Here is a 23,133-nt window from a genome sequence, read left to right on the forward strand (position 1 = left end):
ATCGATCTGAGGAATTTCTACAATATTTTTCGACACGAAAAATCAGAAAAGCTAAGTTTTCCAAAATCGACAATCTTGGTCGAAAATTATAATAAAAATCAACAATCTTCCCCAAAAAAATTTTTCATGAAAATTTGAGCCGAAAATCGACTGTTATTTTGACCGTTTGTCTGACAGACAACCCATGTCTGTTCTCATGAAAAACCTTCAGACATCCCATGCTATGCTTAATTTCCCTCATGATTTCGTCCTTTTTCTTTTCGAAAAAAGAAAACTCAAGCTTCACAAAGCTAAAAAATGAGCTCGTATCAATCGAGTTTTTATGTTCTTGAGAGCGAAAATGACATCGAGAGTTTGAACGAAGGCTTGTCTTCCATCACCATTCAAGAAGAAAAAGACGAAGAAAAAACTGAAAAAGTAGAAGATCTCCTTAGCCGTTTGCAGATTATTTCTGAGAAAGCTACAGTCCTAAGACGCGCTTTTTTACGGTTGGATTTTATAACTTTTTATTCTGTCGGTCAATTTCGGAGTTCTTGGGCGCAAAATGATCGTCTTGAAAAATAAAAATTTTCCAGTGCATTACTTTTTTTTCAAAAAGTACCTAATACAACTGATATGAGCAAAAAGAGCGATAAAAAGAGTTTGAGAAAGCCTTTTGAGGTAATTTTACCAGCAAATTCATCAGAATGAAAATCTTGAAAATCTCAAAGTTAAAAAAGTACTCAAAAGTACTGATAAGACCAAAAAATACTGATATCTTGGCTTTGATGGGGCAAATCCGAATGATTTCAACACCAAAACCGATTTTTTTGTCTTCTTCTTTTTCAATTGGTCTCACGTGTATAAGATGGAATTAAATCATCAAATGAAATAAATTCTAGCTTAAATGCTAGTAACTCTCATCTGTACTGCGATTTCAAATGAGCGGAAGTTCTCAAGAACCTCCGGAACATTTTATTAGAAAGGTTGATTTTCTTAAAAATATCTACTTGACGCAGCCGGTGGGCCAGATGAGCCAAAGAAGTAAATAACATACTCGACGTTGCCTTATCATATGGCCATATGCGCTTATTGCAGCTGTCCTCTCGTATTTAAATTGATCAGAACTCGGAATTTCTCATAGAACAGAATCTTTAACTATTTTTTATTGAAAAAATGTCTGGTGATAAATGTGGTCATGTTCGAGAAAAAATCTCTTGAAGCCTAATAACAATCGATAAGCCAGATAAAGTCCCATTTTTGACAATCAATACCTTCTTCATTTCGTACAACAACCTTGTATTTCACTCTTAAAAATTTGTTATATCACTTTTTCCGGGCTTATCAGTAATTTAAGGTACTATTTTTATCGACTTCGAGTTTTGAAAATTTCTCTCCGATCAATTTGGTGGTGAAATCATTGGAAAGGATGCTTTCAAACTCATGATATCATTACTTCCGGTCTTATCAGTACTTATAAGTACCATCTTATCGATCATGATTATTGAGAATTTCTTTCTCGTTAATTTGGTGGTGAAATCAGTTCATTAGATGCTCTCAAACTCGAGATATCGCTACTTCCGGTCTTATCAGTACTTTTTGGTACTTTCTTATCTATTATGATTGCAGAGGAATTCTTTCTGATGAATTTGCTGGTGAAATCACTCCAAAAGATGATCTCAAACTGAAGATATCGCTTTTTTTCTTCTTATCAGTACTTTAAGGTACTCTTATCGGAAAAATAATGCATTGGAAAATTTTCATTTTTAACGAGGATCATTTTGCGCCCAAGAACTCCAAAATTGGTCGACTCTATAAAAAGTTATTAGAATCCAACCGCAAAAAAAGCGCGTCTAAGAGAGGAAAATAGCTCATTAAAACTTCGGAACGAGCAGCTGGAATCGCTGAATTCATCGCTGATTGAAGAGAATCATAACATCAAGTACAATCCTCTTTTTGCGTCGCAAAGTTCGATTGATTCGTTTGAGTCGGAAATTGACGATCAAGATGAGTTCTGGGACTTTGATGAAAAACTTGGGCTTGGAGTCGAGGTACTCTTTTCGGAGGAAAATTTTTCTAAATGAATGCTAGTGCCGCCGAAAACGCAGAAATGAAGCGCAAAAGCGATGCACTTACTGTACCAAAATCGTCCCGCAAATCACAGAATTCATTTCTCAGACGGGCGAGAATCACGTGATCAGACAAAGCCTCTTCTGTGACTCAAAGAATGTGATCTACTTGGCCACGGTTTTGTCCTAGTTTATATTGTCAGGCTTATTTTCAATTCTTTTTAGTGCAAGAAATGCAATTTGAGCTCTGTCGGATCTTCAATCAACTTCAAAAATCGCCTTCAAAGCTATAAAAGAAATATTCTTGAGCGAATCGGGGACACTGCCTTTGAAACTCACATGCGTAAAATTCACTCGAGGTCAGACCCTTAATTTTTGAGCTTATCGATGAAGATTTATTAGGGTAAAAGATCCGCTATCGATTGTGGAAATTGTGCCGATAAGAAAATACGACCCGCGAACGCATAATGCTTCGCATTTGAGGGCACATGAGACACTCTGGATGAATAGGTTAAATACTCTTGAAAAAGGATTGAACAAAAGAGAGGAGAAATCAATTTGCTCATGTGTTGATTATGAACGCGAGGAATCCCTTATTTTGAATCATTTGGCAAAGTCAGTGCATGATACTCAAAAAGAACCAAGAAGAAGTCCAAGGAATAAAAAATCTGTGAATTATAAATAAATCAAATGTTCAAATATTTGTCTCTTCTTTTTTTGTAAAGCATTGTTGCTGTAAAAGATATTCTGCATGTAGATGCTGAGAATAAATTAAGGGAATCGCTTAACTCCGCAACTGGAGCTCGACATTTTTTTTCTCGATAAGGCCCGCTGTCATTATTGACTGAGATTTCGGAACGGAAAATAAAGTGTAATATAGAGTATTTGCACTGACCTTCCGCACCCTTAGCCAAAAGTAAGTCGCGCTAATCCCTCTCGGTGGGGGTTGGCACCGAAAACTGTCAGTAAAATCAGACGTGTTTTAGGAGGAAACTTTCTTATAACATTTTTATCCTGATGATATATCTGCATTTATGACCTGAAAACATCTCTTTATAGGTTTTCGAACATGCAGATTTCGAAAATTTCATTAAAATAACGAAACTCCGACCTTTTTTTGGAGACAGTCGTTAGAATTTGAGCGAGATATAGCTGAAATAGGGACAAACTAAAAACGCCATGTGAAAAACACATTTAAATTAGTGTGTCCACGAAGATTCAGAAAATTATCTCGACGGGAAGGTCTTTTCCACAAAAATTGTCGAGCTCGAGTTGGGAAGTTCTCGGGGCGCGCTCCACTTGGGGAGTTAATAAAAGCACGAATTCAATTTGCGAAAAAAAAGGAAACTGCCGCGCTGTATACTGATCCGTCATTTTCCTTTTTAATCGATAAACTTCGACTCTCTCGCGCTACGATTTATACTAGTTTGAAAAGTGAAACATTCAGGGACATATTGAGAGAAAAAGATGCCGCTTCTTTTTAATAGTTTTTCATATTTCTGTATAATTGTACACTAAAATTCGTTTAACCCCTTCAAATTAAGAAAATGTCGGCGAGCAACGAAAACAATGAGCAGGAACCCATGAAGCAAGTGATATGGGAAATTGAAGATTGGTTTGGGAAAATACGTTTTACAGCAGAAGTGAAAGGCGTTATCGTGAGTTAAACAAAATTTTTATTTTCCGATAAAATTATAAATCGACTGCTTAATTTTAATTTATAAAGTGCCGTAACCCATGGGAAGTTCCAGGAAAAGAACTTTGTACTTATTGCAAAGATTTTGTGCCACAAATCAAAGAATTCATTGTTGACTCGACAGGCGATACTTACAGACTCACGCAAAATCTTGCTTGCGACCATACTGATGTAGTCTACTACGCTCGGGTTTGTTCAATCATATGATTAATAATAACTTTATCTTAATTTCTAGTGCAAGCCTTGCAAAAAAGGTTATGTCGGTTTCACGACCGACATGAAATCAAGGCTTGCCGGATACAAGTCAAACATTGTTGCACGACTTGGTCGAACAGCAATTGAGAAACACCTGCGTGAGAAACATGCTGAGTAAGTTGAAATAATTATTGAAATGAAAAATATTATTAATTACTATATATTATTATCTTGTTACAAAATGTATTGATAAGGTGATTTTTTAAGTTCCGAAAACCCATTAGATCTTTTTGAGATCTTTCCTTTCATTCATTACAAGAAGCACGAAAAGATTTCTGAGTACAAGGCGCACGAGTCCCTTTGGATGCAACGATTCAAAACGCTGGCAAGAAATGGCGGCGGATTGAATATGCGGCTTGAGAAGGGTACCTGTTCCTGTCCTGAATATGTTGCTGAGCAGACCCTTCTCTGGGAAATGCAGCAAAAAGAGGAGCCGGAAAAAAACGAGAAGCCAAAAGACGAGAAGAAGAAAAACAAGCCAAAGAAAGCCAAACAAACAAAAAAATCAGCAAGAAAAACAAAGAAGAAGTAAAAATATCATCAACTGCATCTCCATTTATCATTGTGGACTTTAGAATTCCGTGTTTTATTTGTCTGTAAAATCTCTTTGCAAAATAAGGGCGATTTTTTCGTCTTTAAAATAAAAATAATTGAAGAACTTTGATCGTTTATTTATAATTGTTTGACTGTAATATTACAGAATAAATTTAAGTTTTCAGGTCTGACAATGTTTTCAGGAGCAAGAAAAGAGATTCTTCAAAGAGGGATCGAAAGTTAAGAGGGGAGCATAAGTTTACTTATTCAAAGAAAGCACCGCTTTTTGATACAACTTAGTTTTGGGCATGTTTCGTTCCACCACGGAAAAGAGTTTAAATAATCATTTTACAAAAGAAAAAAGAGAGAGTCTTCAGTAGAAAACATGATCATTCGCCGGCGCCGGTATCTTTTCCGGAAGAAACGCCGGGAGCGGAGATCCCTCTCCAGTCGGAGAGATCAATTCAGGGTTGACGCAGAGAAGTCGGTAGTTTTCGCCGTCGTTGTTGTCCCAGAACTCGGTGTCGTTGGCGGCGTAGCAGATGCAGAACTCGATTGTTTTCGTGGAATCGTAGTTTTTCGGGATCGAAGTGGTGAATTTGAACGTATTTGTCCTGAAAGAAAAGGTCAGTTTTGACAGGTTAAAAGATAAGGATGTCTCTGTAATCTAAAGCGCTACAAGCTGCTCGACAATCTGGTTACCGCCCCTTTTGAATTTTTGTCTCTCTAAAAATTGGAATTCCAAATTTGACAGTTAGACTCAATTTGAAAACGTGGTTCTATCGAATCAGATAAAGCCATAATATTTAAGAGCGCTTGTTTAGATAAGCAAAGACATCAAGGCTGGGGATTTATTTACCATTCTCCTTCGTAAGCGTTTCGAATATAAGTCGCCTCCACATCGCTGAACGTCTCCCAGCCATCGAATGAGATACGGACTGTCACGTTCTTTTCAAACGCGATGTTTTTAACCTTAATTTTCATTTTGGAAATTTGGCTCAAAAGATGAAATTTTACCTTTATAGTGCCAAGAATTGTGCGGTGTCGAATAACCATGTTTTCTAGGGAGACGTTTTGCTCATCAACTTTTCTCTAAAAACAAGTAAAGAAGGAGTGCCGCGAAATTAAGGGTGTATACCTTGAATTTTAAATAATCCGACATTGGTTGAGGAAAGCAGATTTCAAAAGTCTTCGGCCTCGGAGTGGTCTCAGAAGGAATCGCCAATCTGAGTCGCTCTAGAACTGCTTTTTCGGAAGGTCGGGGGAGGCTTGGTTCGTCGGGTTTCTCTGTGAAGATTTTTTCTGAACGAGAACTTGAAGGAGGAAGAGAAGGGGGAGTGGCTTACCTTTGCAAAGTGGTTTTCCGTGGTCGTCAGCAAACGTGACTTTTCGCTCCTTCGTTGTTTTACTTTTTCTAATTGGTTTTGGCTTTGATTGTTGGGTGTTTAGCGCCATCTGGATCTGGAGGAAAAGGTTGAAAATGAAAAAGGAGGATCAGAAAACTTACGGTATTGTACAGCTGTGTTGCTTTGGCGCTAGGAGAAGGAGCAAAAGATTTGGTCCTTGGAAGATGTCGATGGCGCTGGGGCTTGTTGTCGAGAAGGGACGGACTGAGGTCGAACATCGACGCGGTTAACGCCTTCCATTCGGGCGAGTGCGAGATGAAACACGCTACGTCGGCGGGCATCTTTTCGCTCCTGAAAATATCCTTGAAAATTGCAATACAACAGAATCAAAATTACTCATTTATTCAAATTTTAGCGCCTTTTATCGATGTTTTTTGACATCCCAACTAATAAAAGAAGATTAAAAATAAAAATAAATTCAATTCTTTTACGTAACAGGTCGGCAAATTCTAGAAAAATGCAAAAAGAAAGTCTTTTTTTGATGAAGATTCGAGTTTTTCTGATGATTCATCATCAAATCCTAAAAAAACCAGCCACTTAGTCGTAGCAAAGTGCTAGCTCCGTGGTATAATTAAAACGCATCTGTAGAAAAAATGCTTGTCGCGCTAGAACTTGACTTCTTTTTAGAGAGGATAACGTCGCCTTAGGAGCTGAGAAGCTATCTCTCTTTTGCGACACGTTTTTGATTCGTTCACGTTACTTTTGAGCGCAAGCGGGTTATTTATGGACAATCATCATAATTAGTCTTGCCGTCCTTCATTCCAAAAAAGAGGTCTAAAATTGGAAGATATTGTAACTGGAAAAAGGGGGTGGGGCGATTCTTTGAACCGCCCGGTTAGAGCTTATGAAATCAGTTTTTAGCAACAACAAGAAGTTATTTTAAGGGAAATAATTCAAATTATCAAATACGTTCTCCAATAAAAGATGAACAAATTTTCAATTATCGATAATCAAAATGTAATGAGACGATAATTGTCCAAAAATTCGATGATTTTGTACATTTTAAACGATAAAAGGGGTATTTTAATGGAGAATGTTTATATTTCAATGACTTTAAATGCCTTGATTAGGGGATTTTTTGGCCGTAAAATTTGAAAATTAAGGGTTTACCTGTCGAAGTATTTAATTTTGCCTGATTTTTATGAACCCTCTTTAAAATAAGCTCTCTCTTTTTTCAGATATACTTTTGGAGAATGCCTCCTTATATCTTTTTTTTTCTCTTGATTTTCGTCTGTAAAAGCTTATATTTTTCAATTTTTTACGCTTTTACTTGATCAGTTTTCGGGTCAAAACTCGTAACTGTCAAAAAATCAGCGTCTAAAAAGCGTCTTTTCAGTAAAGCGGAAAGAGAGAGAGAGCGATTTTCGCGTTCCTGGCTTGTTCCAGGGTCGAGATTTGGTGGCGCCCGCGGGTAAAACCAGAACCGTCATGAAACAAGTGCTAATTACGGGACCCCGTAAACAGGAAAATAAATTGTGGAGTGCTCTTTCACCGAGACCAATTAGAAATTAATGTTTTAAGAAAGTCATTTGAATTTTAATAATATAGAATTTTTTTTAAAAATTAGATTTGCTTTTCGATGAAAAAAAAAGAATTTAATTTTTGAGCACAAAAAATATATTTTTGAATTTTGTTGCAAAAATAAATAAAAAGAGCTTTTTCGAATAAAAAAGCCATGAAAAGATAATTTTAATAAAAAATCAAGAAAAAAATAATTTACCTCAAAGACTGAACTTTCGCCATTTTCAATAAAAATTCTCTTTTTCTCTCCGAACGAAAAAATAAACAGCCGTTTACGGTATGATAAAATCTCGCTTTGAGAAATGAACTTTGAAAGAACTCAAAAAACCTCAAAAATTTCACAAAATTAAGCGTGGCGTCATTTTCCGATTTTCATCGCGCGTACAAGTGTTTCGAACTTTGGCGGGAAGGGCAGAATCGAGGGCGTGAATCAACCCTCTGGGCAAAATTTTTGAAAGGAGAAATTTTGAATTTGACGATTTAGGGACTTACAGAGGTATTCTCATTTTTCGTCAAAAACAAAGTTTTTCTTTTTCAGTAAATCTCTTAGGAACCGATTTGATCTCTATGGATTGGTTGTAAAAATGGTCAAAATCATTGAAGTCATTTTGAAGTACGTTTTAAAATCATTAAATTGTTTGAGTGAAAGCGGGGCCCAGGGCTGGCTAGTGGCCAAACTGCGGCTTGCCCGGGACCCAAGGGCAGCAAATAATTGTCAAGTGATTAGGACCCACTCCAACGCAATTTTCTGAGAAGCTAGGTCTCTTTCTTAGTATAAGAAAATAATTTTTTTTTATTTTTTTAGTCAATCAAATTTTGTAAATTCATTTTTGAGTCAATAAAAAAAAGAAATTTTCTGATAAACTTTTAAATTTACCTTTTGTTTAGAAAATAATATTGATGCGTTTTCTTGAATCGGGTGATTTTTCTTATTACTGATATTTTTTCTCGCAAATCAAAATGGAAAAAAACAAATGACTAAAGGAAATGATCCCCTTGAAAATCAAATCCCAAGTGGCCACTTGTTGGCGCTTGGCCCACGTCAGGCCCGATTGGAATCACACATGCGTGCCTGCTGATTGTTATGTAACCAGCAGGCGGCGCACCTGTGTCCGCGAAATTTGAAATTATTTCTCTCAGAAGCAATGCAATTTTTTCAACCCTATCCATCTTACGGTCTCTAACCGCACCAGAAAATAGTTAAAACAGACCATTTTGTTGATTCTGAATTACCATTGTGAGACCCTTAAAAATAATGCTCATTTTTTAGTTCATAAAAATTGAATTTTCTTCAAAATGAAATATAAGTCAGTGAAACCCTTAAATTTTTGTATCAATCAAAGAAAGGCGATTATATAAAATGATCCGTCAATTTTTTTCGGGGAGACCCTTAATTTGGGAAATTTTTATAGGAGATTTTTTTCTTTGAAATCAAGGAAGACTACTCCCGGAAACCCCCCTTTTCGACGCCAAAATTTTTACCTGCTAATTCTCCTAACTCTTCTGTTTCTGATTGGTTTTGGTCCAACTCCAACAGAATGCGGCATTCTCTCTCTTTTAGATTTTCGTTGTTGAAGAAAAGGGAAGAGAGGGGATGATCCGATTTTATCGATTTTGATTAAAAGCTTCGTGCGACAACTGAAACAGGATTTTGGTCCAAAATCTTCTCTTTGATTTTCAGCTCATTCGACACGAATCTCACTTGTCTGAAAATGCATTCTTGTAATTACGAGAAACGGTCGTAAATGATGATAATGACGAGGGGTTAAAAAGAATGAATTGAGTTCGAAATTTTGGGATTTTCAACCAAGCAGCTCAGTTTTGCAAAGCTCGAAAACCTGGGTCAGGGTTTGAAATATCTCTTTTGAAAAGCCGCGAAGTTAAAGTAAATTTTGCAGACCTTCAATATTCTAAGTAAGCGGCGAGTTTGGAAAGTAGACAATCTCTGACTTAGTGAACAATATAAAAAAAAACGATCGAACGATGATTTCAACATGCTCTCAAGTTGAAATTTAGAGTGCCTCACGCCTATTTTGCGTGCTGCTCCAATTTCGCCAGATCCTGATTTCTCTCTTCAGACAAGTTACGTAACTACTCTTGAAGATTAGCACAGCCTGGAAGAAGAAAAATAGGCCATAAAAATCAAGAAGCTGACAAAATTTTTAAACATTGTTTCAGCGAAATCAGCGAAAAAACGAGTGGGTCTATTAATTCCTGAAAAGATGAGGAAAAGAATAATATTTTTGAACTGATCACGCGCCGGCTGCGTGATCTGGTGGAGGTGCGCCGCTGAACTTAGAAAACGAGCATCATTCGGAAGAAAACTGTCAAAACAGAATATTTTGGTAGCGGAACATAGCGGCTTTCAAAATTTCTTTCTAACGATAGTGACACCCTTATTTTTGAAGCCGAGTATTTCTTGATTTTCAATTCTAATTTTGATTTTTGATTAAGAAAACTTCTCAAAAAAGGGAGCCGCATGCGGCTTCGAATCATTAAGAAAAATAAGCCGCGCTTTGTGCGGCTTTTTCATTTTTCAATTACATAATTCCCTGATTTTTAACATCTTTTTCAACCGGCTCGAACCGGTCACAACTTTCTTCTTCATGTAAAAACGCTGATCTCTGGCTGATTTTTTCTCAAACGAAACACACCCCGTTTTTCTCTCTTTCAATAATGAAAAGCCTGGACAAATCACGCAGCTTCTGCGTGCTTCTCGGATGATCTCTCTTTTTGAGCTTTTCTTTCCTTTGTTGGATTCATTATCGATTTTATGGAGGAGTAAACAGAAAATGGCGAGTTTTAACGATTCGAAAATATCATAAATTTTCTTGCGACGATCATCATCATAAAGACCGTTTTTGATTTCTAAGCGGAAAAAGGGAGAATAAAACAAGAGTTCAAATTCGTTATTCTGTTTTTATCCAATAAAGTGCTCTAGAGCTATTTTTCTTTTTCGGGATTGTGAAGAGGGATAGTCATTTAAAACTGTTGCAAGTTTGAAAAATAGAATTGCGCCTTAGGCGATGATAGTACGACTGAAATGACCTCGATAAAGGTTCAACGAAGTGTTGGGTTTACGAAATTTCGACAACACTATCGACATCCTTAGGTTAAACTAAATTAGGGGATGGTCTTATCGGAATCAAAAAATAATCAAAACTATTTATCCATTTTCTTATTTTTAAACTTTATTTTCGGAAGCAAAAGTAAAACAGTCAAATAGAATATTTCAATATCTTTCTAATTTGTTTGAAGAGGTCCTTCGGATCACTCTGAATTAACTGTTCTCAATTTCCGGTTTCTGAAAGGATCCTTACCTTCAATGTACTCTTCCTTGATTTCAACTTCATTTTCACCATCAAGAGTATGAACAGAACAGTGTTCTGGGTGGTCGTTTTGAAAGACGATTTTTCCCAGGCTCTAAAAGATAGGTCAGAATTCTTCCGTCTAACCGAGAAAATTACCTCGCACTTCTCGATTTTCACCTCGACAGTTTCTTCATTATCGTCTTTTAGAAAAGCAGTCTCAGATTCTTGAAGTCCAACAGGTTTTTCACCACATGCAACTGGGCCGAAATCTTCAAACTGGCCAGGTTTTTCCGGGTTTTCAAACAGACAATCTTGAGGAGGACAAGTTTCGTTGCCGATAAACTCCAACAATGGCAGTTTTCTTTTCAGAGAAGCAGGATTTTCTGAAGGCAAATCATCATCATAGATTTCTTAAGCAAAAAAGGCTTACTTTTCTTGGGAATCGGGTTTAACCAGGGCTGCCAAAGATCCGAATTTCTTGGAGCTTTCGGAGCTGATTCATCGTTTTGCAGTTTTTTCTGCTGAATTGCGATGATTTTCGACTTTTTGGGCGTGAAAATCAAAATCTTTCCAACTGGATTATCTTCCCATTGAATACCAGCATCTTTTTTCGCCAGTTCTTGTTCGTTGTTCGTTTTTTGTTCTGCTTCTTTGGCATTTTTAGGGACTGTCAGGTCGATTGGCTCTTCGTTGATTTCAGCAACAGGGACTGGTTTTAGTCTTTTCTTCCTCGAATTTATCATTTTGAGATGCTCTTCTGCTAGCTGTTGCCTTTTTTGAACAGTAAGGTTGCTTCTTGTTTTAACATGCTCATTTTTGTTTGCCTGAAGTTTTCTCTAGAATAGAAAGTGAGAATTTTTTCCGAAAAAGGCTTCTTACCCTTTTTGGCATGTAAACTCTCATGATGTCTTTGATGTATCCTTTTTCGCAGAAATTTTTGATCAGCTTCGTCAAGTCTTCCGCTTTCGTCGCGCAATGATCCCAGGATGTCGCTTCGAAGTGCTCGTACAGGTTTGGAAAGACCAATTGGTAAAACTCCTTGATCGCGATTTTTCGAAAGTCGCCATAGTGATTTTTTCCGACGCCTTCTCGTTTTCGCTGTTGTAGAATTCCTTGTTCAAAATTGAAAGAAAACCAAAATTAATAATTTTAAAATACCTAGTGCTTTTATGACGAGTTGAGATTCCTGCTCAAAATTGAGGGGTAGTTGCTTTAGTTCATCTGATTTTTTCGCGTTTTCGCTGTTTTTGCTCTTTGGCGAAGACATTTTCTTGAATCTGCTTTCTGGAATCAACTTTTTGACAATAAATTCTCTTCTTCTAGAGATCTGCAACTGCATGGAAAATGCTATTTTCTAGAGATCTATCGTAAAAACATGTAATTTTCATCTGTTTTTGCGTTTTTAGGAGTATTTTTTTTCAAAGCTCTATTTTTCAGTTTACTTTTCTTCTTTATTTACAGACAATAAACAGTTTTTAAACATGATAACCAATGCTCGTCTTCACCAGCGTAAAATCATCTGCTTTCTCAGCAACAATCGAGTCCTCATATCTTCTCTCTCCCCACGGAAAGCTCTTCGGAAAAATATCCGAGTAATTCGGGGGGCATTCGCCGAGATGAACAGGTCTCAAAATCGGGCCATTTGTTGGTGAGAATCGAAAAGAATCGTTCGCGGAAATCGAGTAGATTCCTGTTGATGCAGTGTTTTGAGCGGCGATTTCGTCAATGTCGAGAATTTGGAGGCCGGGTTGGACGCGGTTTCGGACGATCCAGGAATCAGTCGTCTTGGAATTTTTTTAAGTTTTGAAAATTAAAAGTCAAATTCGAGTTAAAATATTGCAAAAAAAATCTCTGAAATTTGATTTTTTTTTTACCTTGAGTTTTCTTTTCTCCTCCTCGGCCTGTTTGACCGAAAGAAGCCAGTTGCCCCCGACTAAGAATGGAATTGTCGTGCAAAAAAGACCAAAGGCTCCCGCAATTTCACATAGAAGTACCAAAATCGCAAATTGACTTTCATCAAGCAAAATGAAAACGGCAACTAGGGCGCAATCGATGACAAAGAGGGCGCCGGAACAAATTGCTAAAAGGAAAAGGTTAGTTTTAATTGATCTTTGATGTCTTTTTGGCGTGTACCTGTTAGGATGGCGAAGGCGAATTGCATGCGGACGAGGGTGATTGAAAGATTGCAGCACCACATGGTGACGCAAATGAAGACCAGGAAGATGTCTGAAGGAAGAAGTTAAGGATTGAAGATGGCCCATCTTAGATGGGAGATAGGGAGCTGATGAAAAATACTCCCATTAAAATCCATATGTAATCCTTGTATGATATTCATGAATCCGTGGCAGATGTGACCACGTGACTCTGGCCGCGAGCTGTCAAGGGTATCATCAGGCCATCGATTTATGCGTTTTTGGAATTAATCTGATTACAGAGCGAGCATTTTTTGGCAGAGCGAAGAAATAAACTAATTTTCATCTTGATCTGCGATGGTTTATTTGGCTTTTTCAGCGGTAGGGGCATAATGTCTTTTTTATAGAAATTAAATATGGATAAAAGCTGAAGATCTCAGATCGCTAAGGACGATCTTCGGCGAAATAAAAGAGATTTTAAAAGGTATATATGAATGATTCTATATCCTCTTTTAGCTCTATGTTCATTTTTCTTACCTAAAAACGGTCCAGTAAAACCGCCAAGAGCAAAAGTACTCGATTTCTTATAAATAAAGATTCCCTGCGTCGCCAAAACCACCATCGAGCTGATCATATTTATGACCAAGACGATGCCCACGTGACAAGAAAGTCCAAACAGCCCACATCGCATCTCAAATTTGCTTCCTTTCCATTTTGGTCCGATTGGTCTTTGTTCGTTGACATTCATTCTTTTTCTCTTGGTCTTTTGGTTCGAAAAAAATCGAGTAAGTGAGATAGTGACAGTAAATAGGAGTCACATGGCCTCCAGCGAGCGCGGCGTCCCAGGAGATGGAGGATGGCGCCAAATTATGTCGCGCAAGAGGGAGGAAATTAGGGGGCCAAGGATGCAAATTGGGAGCAGGATAATAAGCCGGCAGGAGCTTTTATGGTCGAAAAAAGGGAGAATCACTTGATTGAAGATTGAACATCATGTCTTATCTTGTTTATATGGATAATATTTATCTGCGGATATTATTTTGGACGCAGCAGGAAACGGGGACATGAAAATGAACCAATTTTAAGGAGCTTGATTTTGCACCGTTTTTATTAAGGGTATCAATGCGTTTTTCCTCATGAAATAACCTGTGAATTCAATAATTACATAATCGCGTCTATATATTCTGCAGATGACAGTCGCGCTCCTAATTTATATTCTGGGGACTTAATTTGGCAGGTCGGATCTTGCCTGACAGAATCCAATTAAGAAGGGCAGAATGGGAGATACGAAGGAATTAAGGATATCTCTCTTTAAAATTATCGCTGATTAAGGGTTTCAACATCGATTTTGGCAGTCATACCCTTAATTTAATTCATGCTTTTCTTTTACTAAGAAATTTATAAAATTATTAAGAATAATTAATAATTTAATTTATTTAATGAAAATCCGAAAAAAAATTTATTTAGCGTCTAGACGCCCTTATTTTTGGCTTCAAAATGCATGCTGAAAAGCTGAATAATATAAAGATCTTGTGAAACGAATTTTACAAGTATGAGCATATTTCACCGTGAAAATGAGCTTCCGGCTAAGGACAAATTGCGCAGAAGGGCGCAAAATTCAGATCGATTTTTCAAAATCAGCAAAACACATGTTGGATTTACAACACTTTCCGCAGGCAATATGGCGAAGGAGATAGATAGTAGCGCGAAATCGAGCGGGCTTCATTGTCTGCGAAACTCGCTCCGGGGCGAGTTAATTGATCATTGAGGGATCATTAAGCGGATAGGAGATACATAATTTGGCAAGCGAACACACAAAAGTCGACAGGCGAAAAGAAGGTTTATGCCGCCGCCGAGATATTCTTATGCTTTATTATAAAGGTCATATAATAGGCTTTCTCCGAAATAATAAGTTTTTAAAAAATGAAAAAATAAAAATCATAAATCCAAAAAATCAATTTATTTCTTATTTTGTAGAACTCAAAAATCACTAAAAATTAAAAATTTAACAATTAATTTGAAGCAAGAAAAAAAATATTAAAAATAATATTTTTCAGAAGTGAAAATTTTGATCGGGTTAATTCTATTCCGAAACTTTCAGTTGACCAAATTTAAGGGTATCCCCTTAAAAATCAAATTTTAAGCCGACATGACAGAAGTTTAAAAGCATCCTAAAAGATATCTGATGTGGATTTTGTGACAACAACGAAGGGAGTAACGCTTTCATGCGCCGCCCCGGGGGAACCTGTCGATTTCGATTTTCTGTCAGAAGATCAAAATCATTGAGATACAGTGGGACACTACAAAGCGGCGATGAAAATTTTAGGCACAAAACGGGAACTTTCAACAGGTGACTATCAAAAGTCAATATTCTTCATTCGTCATTTTCTTATTATTTTCGCGAACGTGAGTTTTTTCCCCAGCTGGAATGAGCTTTATCAAAAGTCCCTTACATAATCTTTCTCATTTCTTAACTCATCAAGTTCCAAAAAAGTCATGTCCCGGGCCTTATCAACAACAACGATGGTCATATAAAAATATCACCGATGCCAAGGGTCTTCACATTCTTTTTTCGATAAAGAAAAAGAAGAGAAAAATATTCGAAGGATGAAAGGGTTTTCGTTCGCTGTTTTTCTGACAAGTGCTTTTGCTGGAAAAATCGTGAAGTGCAACAATGTCATAATCGTAAGTCCAGTTTTCAAAAAAGAGTGAGTCATTTTTTTCAGTTTTTGGAAGAAAATGGAATCAGAGCCGAGAATCGGGTTCATCGACGAATTTCTCTTTTCAAATCACAGCTTTTTCCTCTTGTCAAAGATCGGGCTTCAAGCTGCAGTCCGGAGTTACAGAGTCGGATGGATGAAATGGAGGAAGCAGAAGAACTTGATGATGTCGGGCACAGAATGACATTCGAAACCGTTGGCAACAAGGTAACACTAGAATGTGGATGCTCGGGGCTGAATTTTTAGATTTCCTTGTGCGCCGATTTGTGGGATGAGTACATTCAGCGAAAACTGCCATTTGACGTGTGCCCAAAAGCGAATAACAAAGCGAATCGAAAACTTCGCCGATTCACGAGCCAACTGCTCCGAGGTTCTCACAAAGCGCATGTGAGAACTGTTCTGGAAAGTTGAATTTTTTTGACTTGAATTTCTGTAAATAAAGAAAGAAAAAAAATGGTTTAAAAAACTAAACAATTTATTGTATTAAATAAATAGAAATGCTGATTTCAGAAAGTCATTTTTTTACGAAAATAAAAGAGAAAAATGGTTTATTTTTTTATCGAATTCGTCGAGTTGGAGATCGACCTCGACGAGTTGGGGATGGCGAAGTTGAACGACGGGTTGTATGGAGGAGCTAGAAAGAGTATTTTTGGGAAGGCTGGAGGGATCTTACCGCTCCTCGTTTTGTATGTGCTTCTCCCTTGGCAACGCAGTCCTTTCCGTCCATCAGGGCGGGCCAGGTGTAGAAGGCAACAAGAGGGGCGGTGTATTCGGAATCGTAGGTTCGTCGGTATCTGGGAAAGATGATATGAATTGAATTATTGGTTTGAAAATAAAGATTCTTATTTTATCCACCAATAAGATCATCAAGATGGCGCTCCTGGCACAACAGCGCCACCAAGAGAATGGTTTTCTTACTTTTTCTCGTCATAAAGTTCTCCTTCCGAAGCATGAGCAATATCGATTCGGGGATTTACTGCCTGCATTTCGAAAGCTAGAAATAATCATATTCATCCTTGCGAAAAGTTTTTTTAATACCGATTTGGCAAGCTTCTCGAATATAATTGTTGATCAACATAAAGTCGCACTCTGCTGGGTGAGAAATGACGGCATTATTGTCCATTTGTCGAACAACATCTCGGACGCAAGATTCGATATCGAAAAGATCCATGTTTCGGACGACGTAGTCTTCAACGGCTTCAGAAAGGAGTTCTAGGGATGGTGGATTAGTGATTGGTCAAGAAATAAGGGGGTTACCTGGGCCAGTGTGAAGCGGGGCAAGAGTTTTGGATGCTCGGTCTTTGAAAGATCTAAAAGCAAAAAGGGTTGAAAAAGAGGATGAAAGAATGCGAACCTGTAGGCAATCTTGGCACTATGGAATGCCTCAACAGTTGCAATGTAAACGATTCGTCGGCACATTTCTTCTTCGTCCACAAATCGTCGAAGAACATCCAGGGCGTTGAGTCGAGAGGAAGAGAAGAGACTGCTGTATCGGGAGATAAGTCGATTGGCGCGAATGTCATTCGTCAGGGCGGCCCGGGTTGGAGAAGGGGATCGGTAAGTCACTGAAGAAAAATCGGTAAATTTTAAGAGAAAATGGAGTTTTACCGATGTGGCGGACGGGCGAGGTAGATCGAAGGTAGGAACGAGTCAATGGGTAGGGATATTCCAAGTCCGAAATTCGAGTCAAGAGCTCTCGCTTTTCAAATGATAAGAGACGGATGTCAGATCGGAGTCGAGCGACTTGGGATTCGTAGTCACCAACAAGATCAAGTCGAGAGTTGGTAGCAGACAGCTCGAGCTTGGCATCAGCATTTCTAGAGATATTGATATGAAATGTCTTGACAAAAATTCGAGCAAAGCTTACTTTTTTCTGAGCTCCAAAATCTCCTCTTCGCTTGCTTTGAGAGTTCCAGCAGATTCCAACTTGTGAGCTTCTAGTTCCGAAGTCAGCTGGCTGACCTTCTCCTGTTCCTCGGCAAGTTGAGCCTTGAGCGTGTTGATCTGAAGCTCGAGCTGCTTCTGAATTTGAGCAGAATTTCTCATCGCTTCTTCGAGTTCCTTCTGCTTCTCGACTTTTTCCTTCAAAAGCACAAGTGAAGTGTCGTTTGAAACTTGCCCCTTTGGCGCTGAAGAATAGAAATGTTAGAGTTCTGATGAGCGTCTTTTATGGTATTTGAACTTATGAGTCCAAGTTAAATATTTGAAAAGAGTCGACTTTTAAATGAGAGATAAGCTGCGCATTTGACGTTATTAGCAGCGATTGAATAAAGCACTTGTTTTTTGAAGACCATTCATCAATTTTCTCTGACGGAAATCTGTGAATCAAAATCATGGGAGGATGGCATTTACAATAAGAATTTGACACGACATTTGTCACTTTATTTAAAAATTTAAATTAAATTAAATGCTGTTTTTATCCCAAAATTAAGGGTATGCAACCCATATTTTATAACTCTAAAGATAAAAATTTCTTATTTATCAAATGAAATAAGGGTGTCACTCCCTTAATTCCAAAAAAAAACTATTTGTTAATTACCGTAATTCTCGTTGCTAACCGAGTAAAAGATACAATAAGGGTGTCTCTATCTTAAGGGCGAGATTTTGATTGGTGGTTAATGATGTCTGTTCCCATATTTTTTCTCTTACTTCTGAGTTTGTCCGCTTTTCTCGAGTAAACCGGCTCGCCGAGTCTGCCGTCTTTGACAGTAAATGTACAATTCGAGCGAAAATGCTCCATTCTCTTCCTATCCGATCAATATTCTATTTTCTCCCTTTCAAAAATCTACGAGATTATCCTCGTCTTTTCTCGCCCGAAATAGCTAGATCTTGGCCTTGCTGGAGAACATAGAAAGAGCAAGAAACAAAGGCCCTCCCCTCAACAATATAAAAACGCAATTTATGGGAATGTTAAGACTCAGCGAAATCGACTCACAATGGGACTTTCTCAGCTGGGGGAACACTGTTGAGTAGGTAAAGAAAAAGAGAGTTAAAAAACCTGCTTTGATCTTAAAACATTCTGGGAACGACAAAAAATTTTGACAAATTTTGCGTGGAAATTTTCGACCAATCAGAAGCCCGGATTCGGCTGAAGGACCTATAAGAAGCCGAGAAGCCGCCAACGAAAAATTTGTCGAAATTTTTTTTGTCGATTCTTGACGCCCGCTTACTCTGACGAAAATATAGAATATAATTTATTTCGGGTTGGCTTCTGGAACCGACAAAAAAATTTCGACAAATTTTGCGTGGGCGGCTACTCGATTGCTGATTGGCCGGTGAGCCAAATCCTGGCTTCTGATTGGTTGAAAATTTCCACGCGAATTTTGTCGAAATTTTTGTCGGTTCCAGACATCTCCCCTTTTTTTCTAGTTATTTATTCTTGAGTCTTACAAACACGATTGAAGTCAACTTTCTCTTTCTTGATTCCCGCCTTCTGAAAAAACCTCTTCAGAAAGCTCTTAAGAGCGCTAACTTAACTCCCCACTTCAAAAATTTTACCTCAATTGTTATCTGAAAACCCACCTTATCGATATTTGTCAGAATGGAGGAATAATCTCTCTAACGGTCTCTTTACCTTGACTTTTTTCAGTATAATGAGATGGCAGAGCAAAGTTTAACTCTCTTTGAATGGAAGGCGAAAGAATCTGATTACCTAGGAAACCATTACTGATCCACGGAAGGACGCGTGTTTGAAAAACATCAGAATCCGATGCCTGTGACAGAGTGGAGACCGCGCTTTCAAGAGCTTTCGAAAATATTAACAAAAAAACTTCGGAAAAAATTTTTCAGAACAAAAAATAAAAAGACCATAAATTTTCTCAAAAAAGTAAAAGACTTGGTTTTTTCCTCAAAAGGAAAAGACGAGAGGCCTAATTCACAATAATTAAAAATGAAAGCATAACGAAAACTTATGGCAGGGGCAAAAATCTCATCAAGAGAAAGCTCTTTCCTGAAAAGCTCATGCTGAACTTTGGCAGTCAATTCCAATACTTCGATTACTTTTTCAATTTGCTCTTTGGAGACCTCCTCTTCTCCCGACTCTTTAATGGCTCCATCCAGTCTCTGAATTTTTCATCGTGAGTTTCAACAAGATCAAATATCATAAAACAGCTCAAATTTTTTTTCATCTCAAAAAAAAAAATTATTTTTTTGAATCTTCAATTTCAAAAATTTTTTTAAGAATATTCTCTTATTAAATATTTTAACAAAAATCAATTAACCTCTTGAAGCTGGGTAAAGACAGCGCTCTGGCTTAAATTTTCCAAGCTCTCCATTTTTAGCGATTCTCTTCGTTGATTTCAAAAAGAGAAAAAGGGTCTCTGGAATTCGAAAAGTCGTCTTCGCGGTGGGTCGTAGTTAAGTCGAAAGCGGCGATTTTTCTGTCGTTCAAATATTTGACGATCCTGCGCGGCGCAGCACAATGCCTGAATCGACTCACAATTATTGCTGCTTGTATTTGAAAAAGAAGTTCTGCCAATGAGCAAATAAAGATAGAATTGTGCCCGTGATGATAGTGTCCAAGGAACACTGTTTTCAATCACCAATAAGACTGTTTGACATCAAGGAAGACCTGATTATTCAAGTCGATATCTAAGTTCACAAAAATACCAAAGTGATACCCTTATTTTTCATGAAAAAGCCCCCTTTACCTTTTTTGAAGAAAGAAGTAAACTCTGAAGGTGCTGTATCTGAAGTGTGAGGCTTTCTGAATCTCTGAACTGGTTTTTTTTTGAAGAGAGGCTAATCCCGTCGCAGAGGCTGTTATTGTGACGACAATGGGCGAGAATGGAATGGCCCAGAGACTATATTGTTTCGATTCTTGTTTTCACTGTTTTGGCAGTTTTTTGTTGCTCGCTTGAAGACTGTCAGTCAATGTCAAGCACATGAATCGGCTCTTTTCTCACTTCGTTCTGTAGATAAAATTTCAGACCGATTCAGGCACCATAACTCCTTATTTCTGAAATCAAGTTTAGTTTTTCTGATGGTTAATTATCTAGTTTTGTCTTTTTATCCTAGGCGATAATTATTCTCATTCTTTGAACCCTGGTTTGTCATAACTGGGGATCGTTTTCATCAAAAAAATCATTCAAATGAATTATTGTATTGCGAAAACGTCACTAGGCGGGGTAAAATTTGCAAAAGGAGCGTTACCTTTTAAATAGGGAACAATTCAACCATCATTGTGATTGATAATAAAATTTCATGAAAGCATTGACGCTATTTCCAATAATTATTTCTGCCTGGAATCTTCCGCCAGGATGGGTCGAGAGAAAAAATGAATTCATGAGAAGAGTCAATGGAGAGGATCCAATGGGTAGGGTTTGGGGTAAATCTGAAAGTTATGTTTTTCAAAGGGTGGTGGATGAAGCCTGCTTCCTTTCCTCTTCAGGAAGATAAGCACGCGGAATTGAAGCAAGAAGCGGGAAAAAGGCTGGAAATTTATGATGCGATAGATTTTATCAAAGATACTGAAATCGTCAAGGTAGCTTTTTGAGAAGAAGAAAAATCACCAAAAATTCAGGAGCTGGATGAAACATATCCAATTGGGCCAATCGTTGACATCATCGACGACGCAGTTGTCTTCCCAAGAGAAGAAAACGAAGAAAGGTCAGCGTTTTCTTTTATTTTTTTTCATTTTTTTTTCTAGCTCTGCGATCCTCCCAACAACTGGTTTCCTGCATATAATGACTCTGGCTCTCATAGTTCTTTTGAAATAAATTTTATTTGTTATCTTATGAAAAGAACGGTTTATCGAGTTTTCCTCTAAGTTTGTCCAGGCCTTCCAAATCAGCTTGGTCAGTCAGAGCTACAGGCATGATAAAGTCAAAAGAAGGTGGAATATTTTCAGGAACAGTATCGGAAAATAACAGCAGCAGTGACTTGTATTCTTTTATTTCTTGAGCCGGTGGAATTTGTTCTAGAGATGTTCGATTTGAATTGATGCAGGAAGATTCGACAAGATCAGAGGCCAGGAAAATATCCGCTCGGGAGGAGAGGGTGATTTTTGAAGATTGCTGACGGTTTAAAATAGTCAGGAGATCGGGATAAAATGTCGATCTTTCGCCGAGTTTGAGGATCGAAAATACGTTTTCGGCGAATTCGCTTATTTTTGGACAAAGATCCTTGTCTTATGAAAAAGTTTTACTACAAGAAAGCATTGAATCTCACCTGGAGAATATATTGAAACAAAAATCGACATCGGACTTTTCTCATTTTCCCCAATCAGATTGTTCAAAAACGGCACTTCACAAGAGCACTTCTCACAAAAACACTGACAGCTTATATTCCTCACTCTCAATTTCTTCGCTTGAGCGAAAAGGATCAAAATAAAAATCAATTTTGTCATCATTTTTCTCTCAAAATAACAAATCGACCAAATGACTTATTTTATTGCCATGAATCAAATATGAAAATTATTTTTTATTGCTTCACAGAATCAACCCGATTTGAGTTTTTCTGCAACAGAACTGTCAAAAAAGCTAAGAAAAGTGTCGGTTGAAAGTTGAGAATTGCTCGTCGAAGATTTGAGCTGAACTTGCGGCGGCTCTACAAATTCGGCAGAGAATGGCAAGGTCGGGTGGTGGAAGTTTTCAGCGTGTCTCTGAATCGATTTTTGAGCTGACGAAAAGACGGAAACCAAACCTGGCAAGAAATCTGCAAATAATTTAAATTAAACAAATTTCTTTGATAATCCCTCGTGTTTAGAATTTCTTTGCCAAAAGGATCGGAGCACCAGCAAATCGTTCTTTTTCGATTGCATTGGAAAGCTTGGAAATATCCCTTGTCATCGCAGCTTGGAACGTCTTTCATTTCTCGATGAAAAAGGCTAAGGATGGGTCCGCCGCCAATTTGGGTCAATTGCTCGTTGAATTGGGTGTATATTTGGGCGAGTTCTGAGCAAGGCCCTCGGATTTGGCCCGGGCTAAAGAAGATTTTTACTCAGCACAAAATCAGGGTCCTAAAAGAGCTCAAATGAAAAGCCGGGAAGCGGCTTTTAAAGAATCGAAGCCGCAAGGCGGCTTCGCCGGAGGTTAACTTGATTTTAGTTGAAATATTTTTGAAGCCGCTTTGCGGCTTCGCTTCTAAAAACCCACTGCGCGACTTTTCATTTAAGGTCTTCTATAGACTATAGCCTTAGTCAGGCTTACCTCTGGTTTTCTTCAGCCCATTCTTTTGCCCGCAGATTCTCCGGAATAGCCATTCTTGCTGCTTGATTATTCCTCAAAATCTCATCGCAATCCGGTCTCTCTTCATTGTACACAGTCCTCTCCGTATGAGGAATTTTAAACATTCCAATATAGCAAGTACAGACTCTCATCATTCTCTGATGCGCAGCTCCTTGTCCCTTCAACGCGACTGGAATTGGATAGAGTGAGGCTAAAGGACCTGGCATTGATCTCCCTCGATTTGTGATGAAAGCGGGGGAGGAACAACTGTGGTAGAATTTTGAGTCGGAGAAAATAACTGGAAAAGAAAAAAGGGAAAACTTCATTTTGTCGTGGCTCTTGCTCTC

At 37.9% G+C, this 23,133-nt stretch overlaps 9 protein-coding genes across 13 annotated transcripts; 4 read left to right on the forward strand and 5 right to left on the reverse strand.

Annotated features, from left to right (window-relative positions):
* The first annotated feature begins 297 nt into the window (after positions 1-297).
* LOC145711557 (uncharacterized) lies at positions 298-2,741 on the forward strand. The gene is made up of 5 exons (XM_081789248.1): positions 298-417; positions 1,809-2,030; positions 2,071-2,226; positions 2,274-2,407; positions 2,451-2,741. Exons 1-5 carry the CDS (start codon positions 298-300, stop codon positions 2,731-2,733), a joined length of 915 nt encoding a protein of 304 aa, XP_081645374.1. The 3' UTR covers positions 2,734-2,741.
* Positions 2,742-3,596: 855 nt separating this feature from the next.
* Positions 3,597-4,651, forward strand: LOC145709340 (uncharacterized). Its single transcript, XM_081787025.1, has 4 exons — positions 3,597-3,706; positions 3,775-3,933; positions 3,980-4,113; positions 4,207-4,651. The coding sequence occupies exons 1-4, from the start codon at positions 3,632-3,634 to the stop codon at positions 4,529-4,531; spliced, it is 693 nt and encodes a 230-aa protein (XP_081643151.1). The 5' UTR covers positions 3,597-3,631; the 3' UTR covers positions 4,532-4,651.
* Positions 4,652-4,654: 3 nt separating this feature from the next.
* On the reverse strand, positions 4,655-9,163 carry LOC145709302 (protein phosphatase 1 regulatory subunit 3B-like). 5 transcript variants are annotated; one of them, XM_081786984.1, is made up of 7 exons: positions 8,943-9,163; positions 6,041-6,230; positions 5,880-5,994; positions 5,672-5,835; positions 5,551-5,625; positions 5,393-5,505; positions 4,655-5,147 (listed from the first exon to the last, which is right to left on the reverse strand). In XM_081786984.1, exons 1-7 carry the CDS (start codon positions 9,005-9,007, stop codon positions 4,907-4,909), a joined length of 963 nt encoding a protein of 320 aa, XP_081643110.1. In that variant the 5' UTR covers positions 9,008-9,163; the 3' UTR covers positions 4,655-4,906. The 5 variants fall into 5 exon arrangements, with proteins under 5 accessions (XP_081643110.1, XP_081643132.1, XP_081643125.1 ...); XM_081787006.1 differs by lacking the exon at positions 8,943-9,163 and adding an exon at positions 8,338-8,464; XM_081786999.1 differs by lacking the exon at positions 8,943-9,163 and adding an exon at positions 7,953-7,981.
* A 1,567-nt stretch (positions 9,164-10,730) lies between these two features.
* LOC145711558 (uncharacterized) lies at positions 10,731-12,045 on the reverse strand. Its single transcript, XM_081789249.1, has 6 exons — positions 11,930-12,045; positions 11,651-11,883; positions 11,202-11,607; positions 10,928-11,154; positions 10,781-10,883; positions 10,731-10,735 (listed from the first exon to the last, which is right to left on the reverse strand). Exons 1-6 carry the CDS (start codon positions 12,036-12,038, stop codon positions 10,731-10,733), a joined length of 1,083 nt encoding a protein of 360 aa, XP_081645375.1. The 5' UTR covers positions 12,039-12,045.
* Positions 12,046-12,219: 174 nt separating this feature from the next.
* LOC145708734 (uncharacterized) lies at positions 12,220-13,688 on the reverse strand. Its single transcript, XM_081786435.1, has 4 exons — positions 13,441-13,688; positions 12,905-12,997; positions 12,646-12,851; positions 12,220-12,555 (listed from the first exon to the last, which is right to left on the reverse strand). Exons 1-4 carry the CDS (start codon positions 13,649-13,651, stop codon positions 12,247-12,249), a joined length of 819 nt encoding a protein of 272 aa, XP_081642561.1. The 5' UTR covers positions 13,652-13,688; the 3' UTR covers positions 12,220-12,246.
* A 1,776-nt stretch (positions 13,689-15,464) lies between these two features.
* On the forward strand, positions 15,465-16,031 carry LOC145711559 (uncharacterized). Its single transcript, XM_081789250.1, has 3 exons — positions 15,465-15,585; positions 15,627-15,827; positions 15,867-16,031. Exons 1-3 carry the CDS (start codon positions 15,508-15,510, stop codon positions 16,029-16,031), a joined length of 444 nt encoding a protein of 147 aa, XP_081645376.1. The 5' UTR covers positions 15,465-15,507.
* Positions 16,032-16,077: 46 nt separating this feature from the next.
* LOC145707238 (mitochondria-eating protein-like) lies at positions 16,078-20,322 on the reverse strand. Its single transcript, XM_081784735.1, has 12 exons — positions 20,270-20,322; positions 19,841-20,044; positions 19,570-19,682; positions 19,273-19,355; positions 17,488-17,749; positions 17,229-17,437; positions 16,975-17,185; positions 16,878-16,930; positions 16,659-16,832; positions 16,539-16,614; positions 16,294-16,414; positions 16,078-16,254 (listed from the first exon to the last, which is right to left on the reverse strand). Exons 2-12 carry the CDS (start codon positions 19,892-19,894, stop codon positions 16,177-16,179), a joined length of 1,434 nt encoding a protein of 477 aa, XP_081640861.1. The 5' UTR covers positions 19,895-20,044; positions 20,270-20,322; the 3' UTR covers positions 16,078-16,176.
* Positions 20,323-20,820: 498 nt separating this feature from the next.
* LOC145711389 (uncharacterized) lies at positions 20,821-21,349 on the forward strand. Its single transcript, XM_081789096.1, has 4 exons — positions 20,821-20,934; positions 20,975-21,102; positions 21,142-21,227; positions 21,268-21,349. The coding sequence occupies exons 1-4, from the start codon at positions 20,823-20,825 to the stop codon at positions 21,335-21,337; spliced, it is 396 nt and encodes a 131-aa protein (XP_081645222.1). The 5' UTR covers positions 20,821-20,822; the 3' UTR covers positions 21,338-21,349.
* A 640-nt stretch (positions 21,350-21,989) lies between these two features.
* LOC145708255 (uncharacterized) lies at positions 21,990-23,133 on the reverse strand. Its single transcript, XM_081785914.1, has 3 exons — positions 22,769-23,133; positions 22,263-22,542; positions 21,990-22,221 (listed from the first exon to the last, which is right to left on the reverse strand). Exons 1-3 carry the CDS (start codon positions 23,110-23,112, stop codon positions 22,057-22,059), a joined length of 789 nt encoding a protein of 262 aa, XP_081642040.1. The 5' UTR covers positions 23,113-23,133; the 3' UTR covers positions 21,990-22,056.

This window comes from Oikopleura dioica, chromosome 1, assembly GCF_907165135.1.
Source record: "Oikopleura dioica chromosome 1, OKI2018_I68_1.0, whole genome shotgun sequence".
NCBI lineage: Eukaryota > Metazoa > Chordata > Appendicularia > Copelata > Oikopleuridae > Oikopleura > Oikopleura dioica.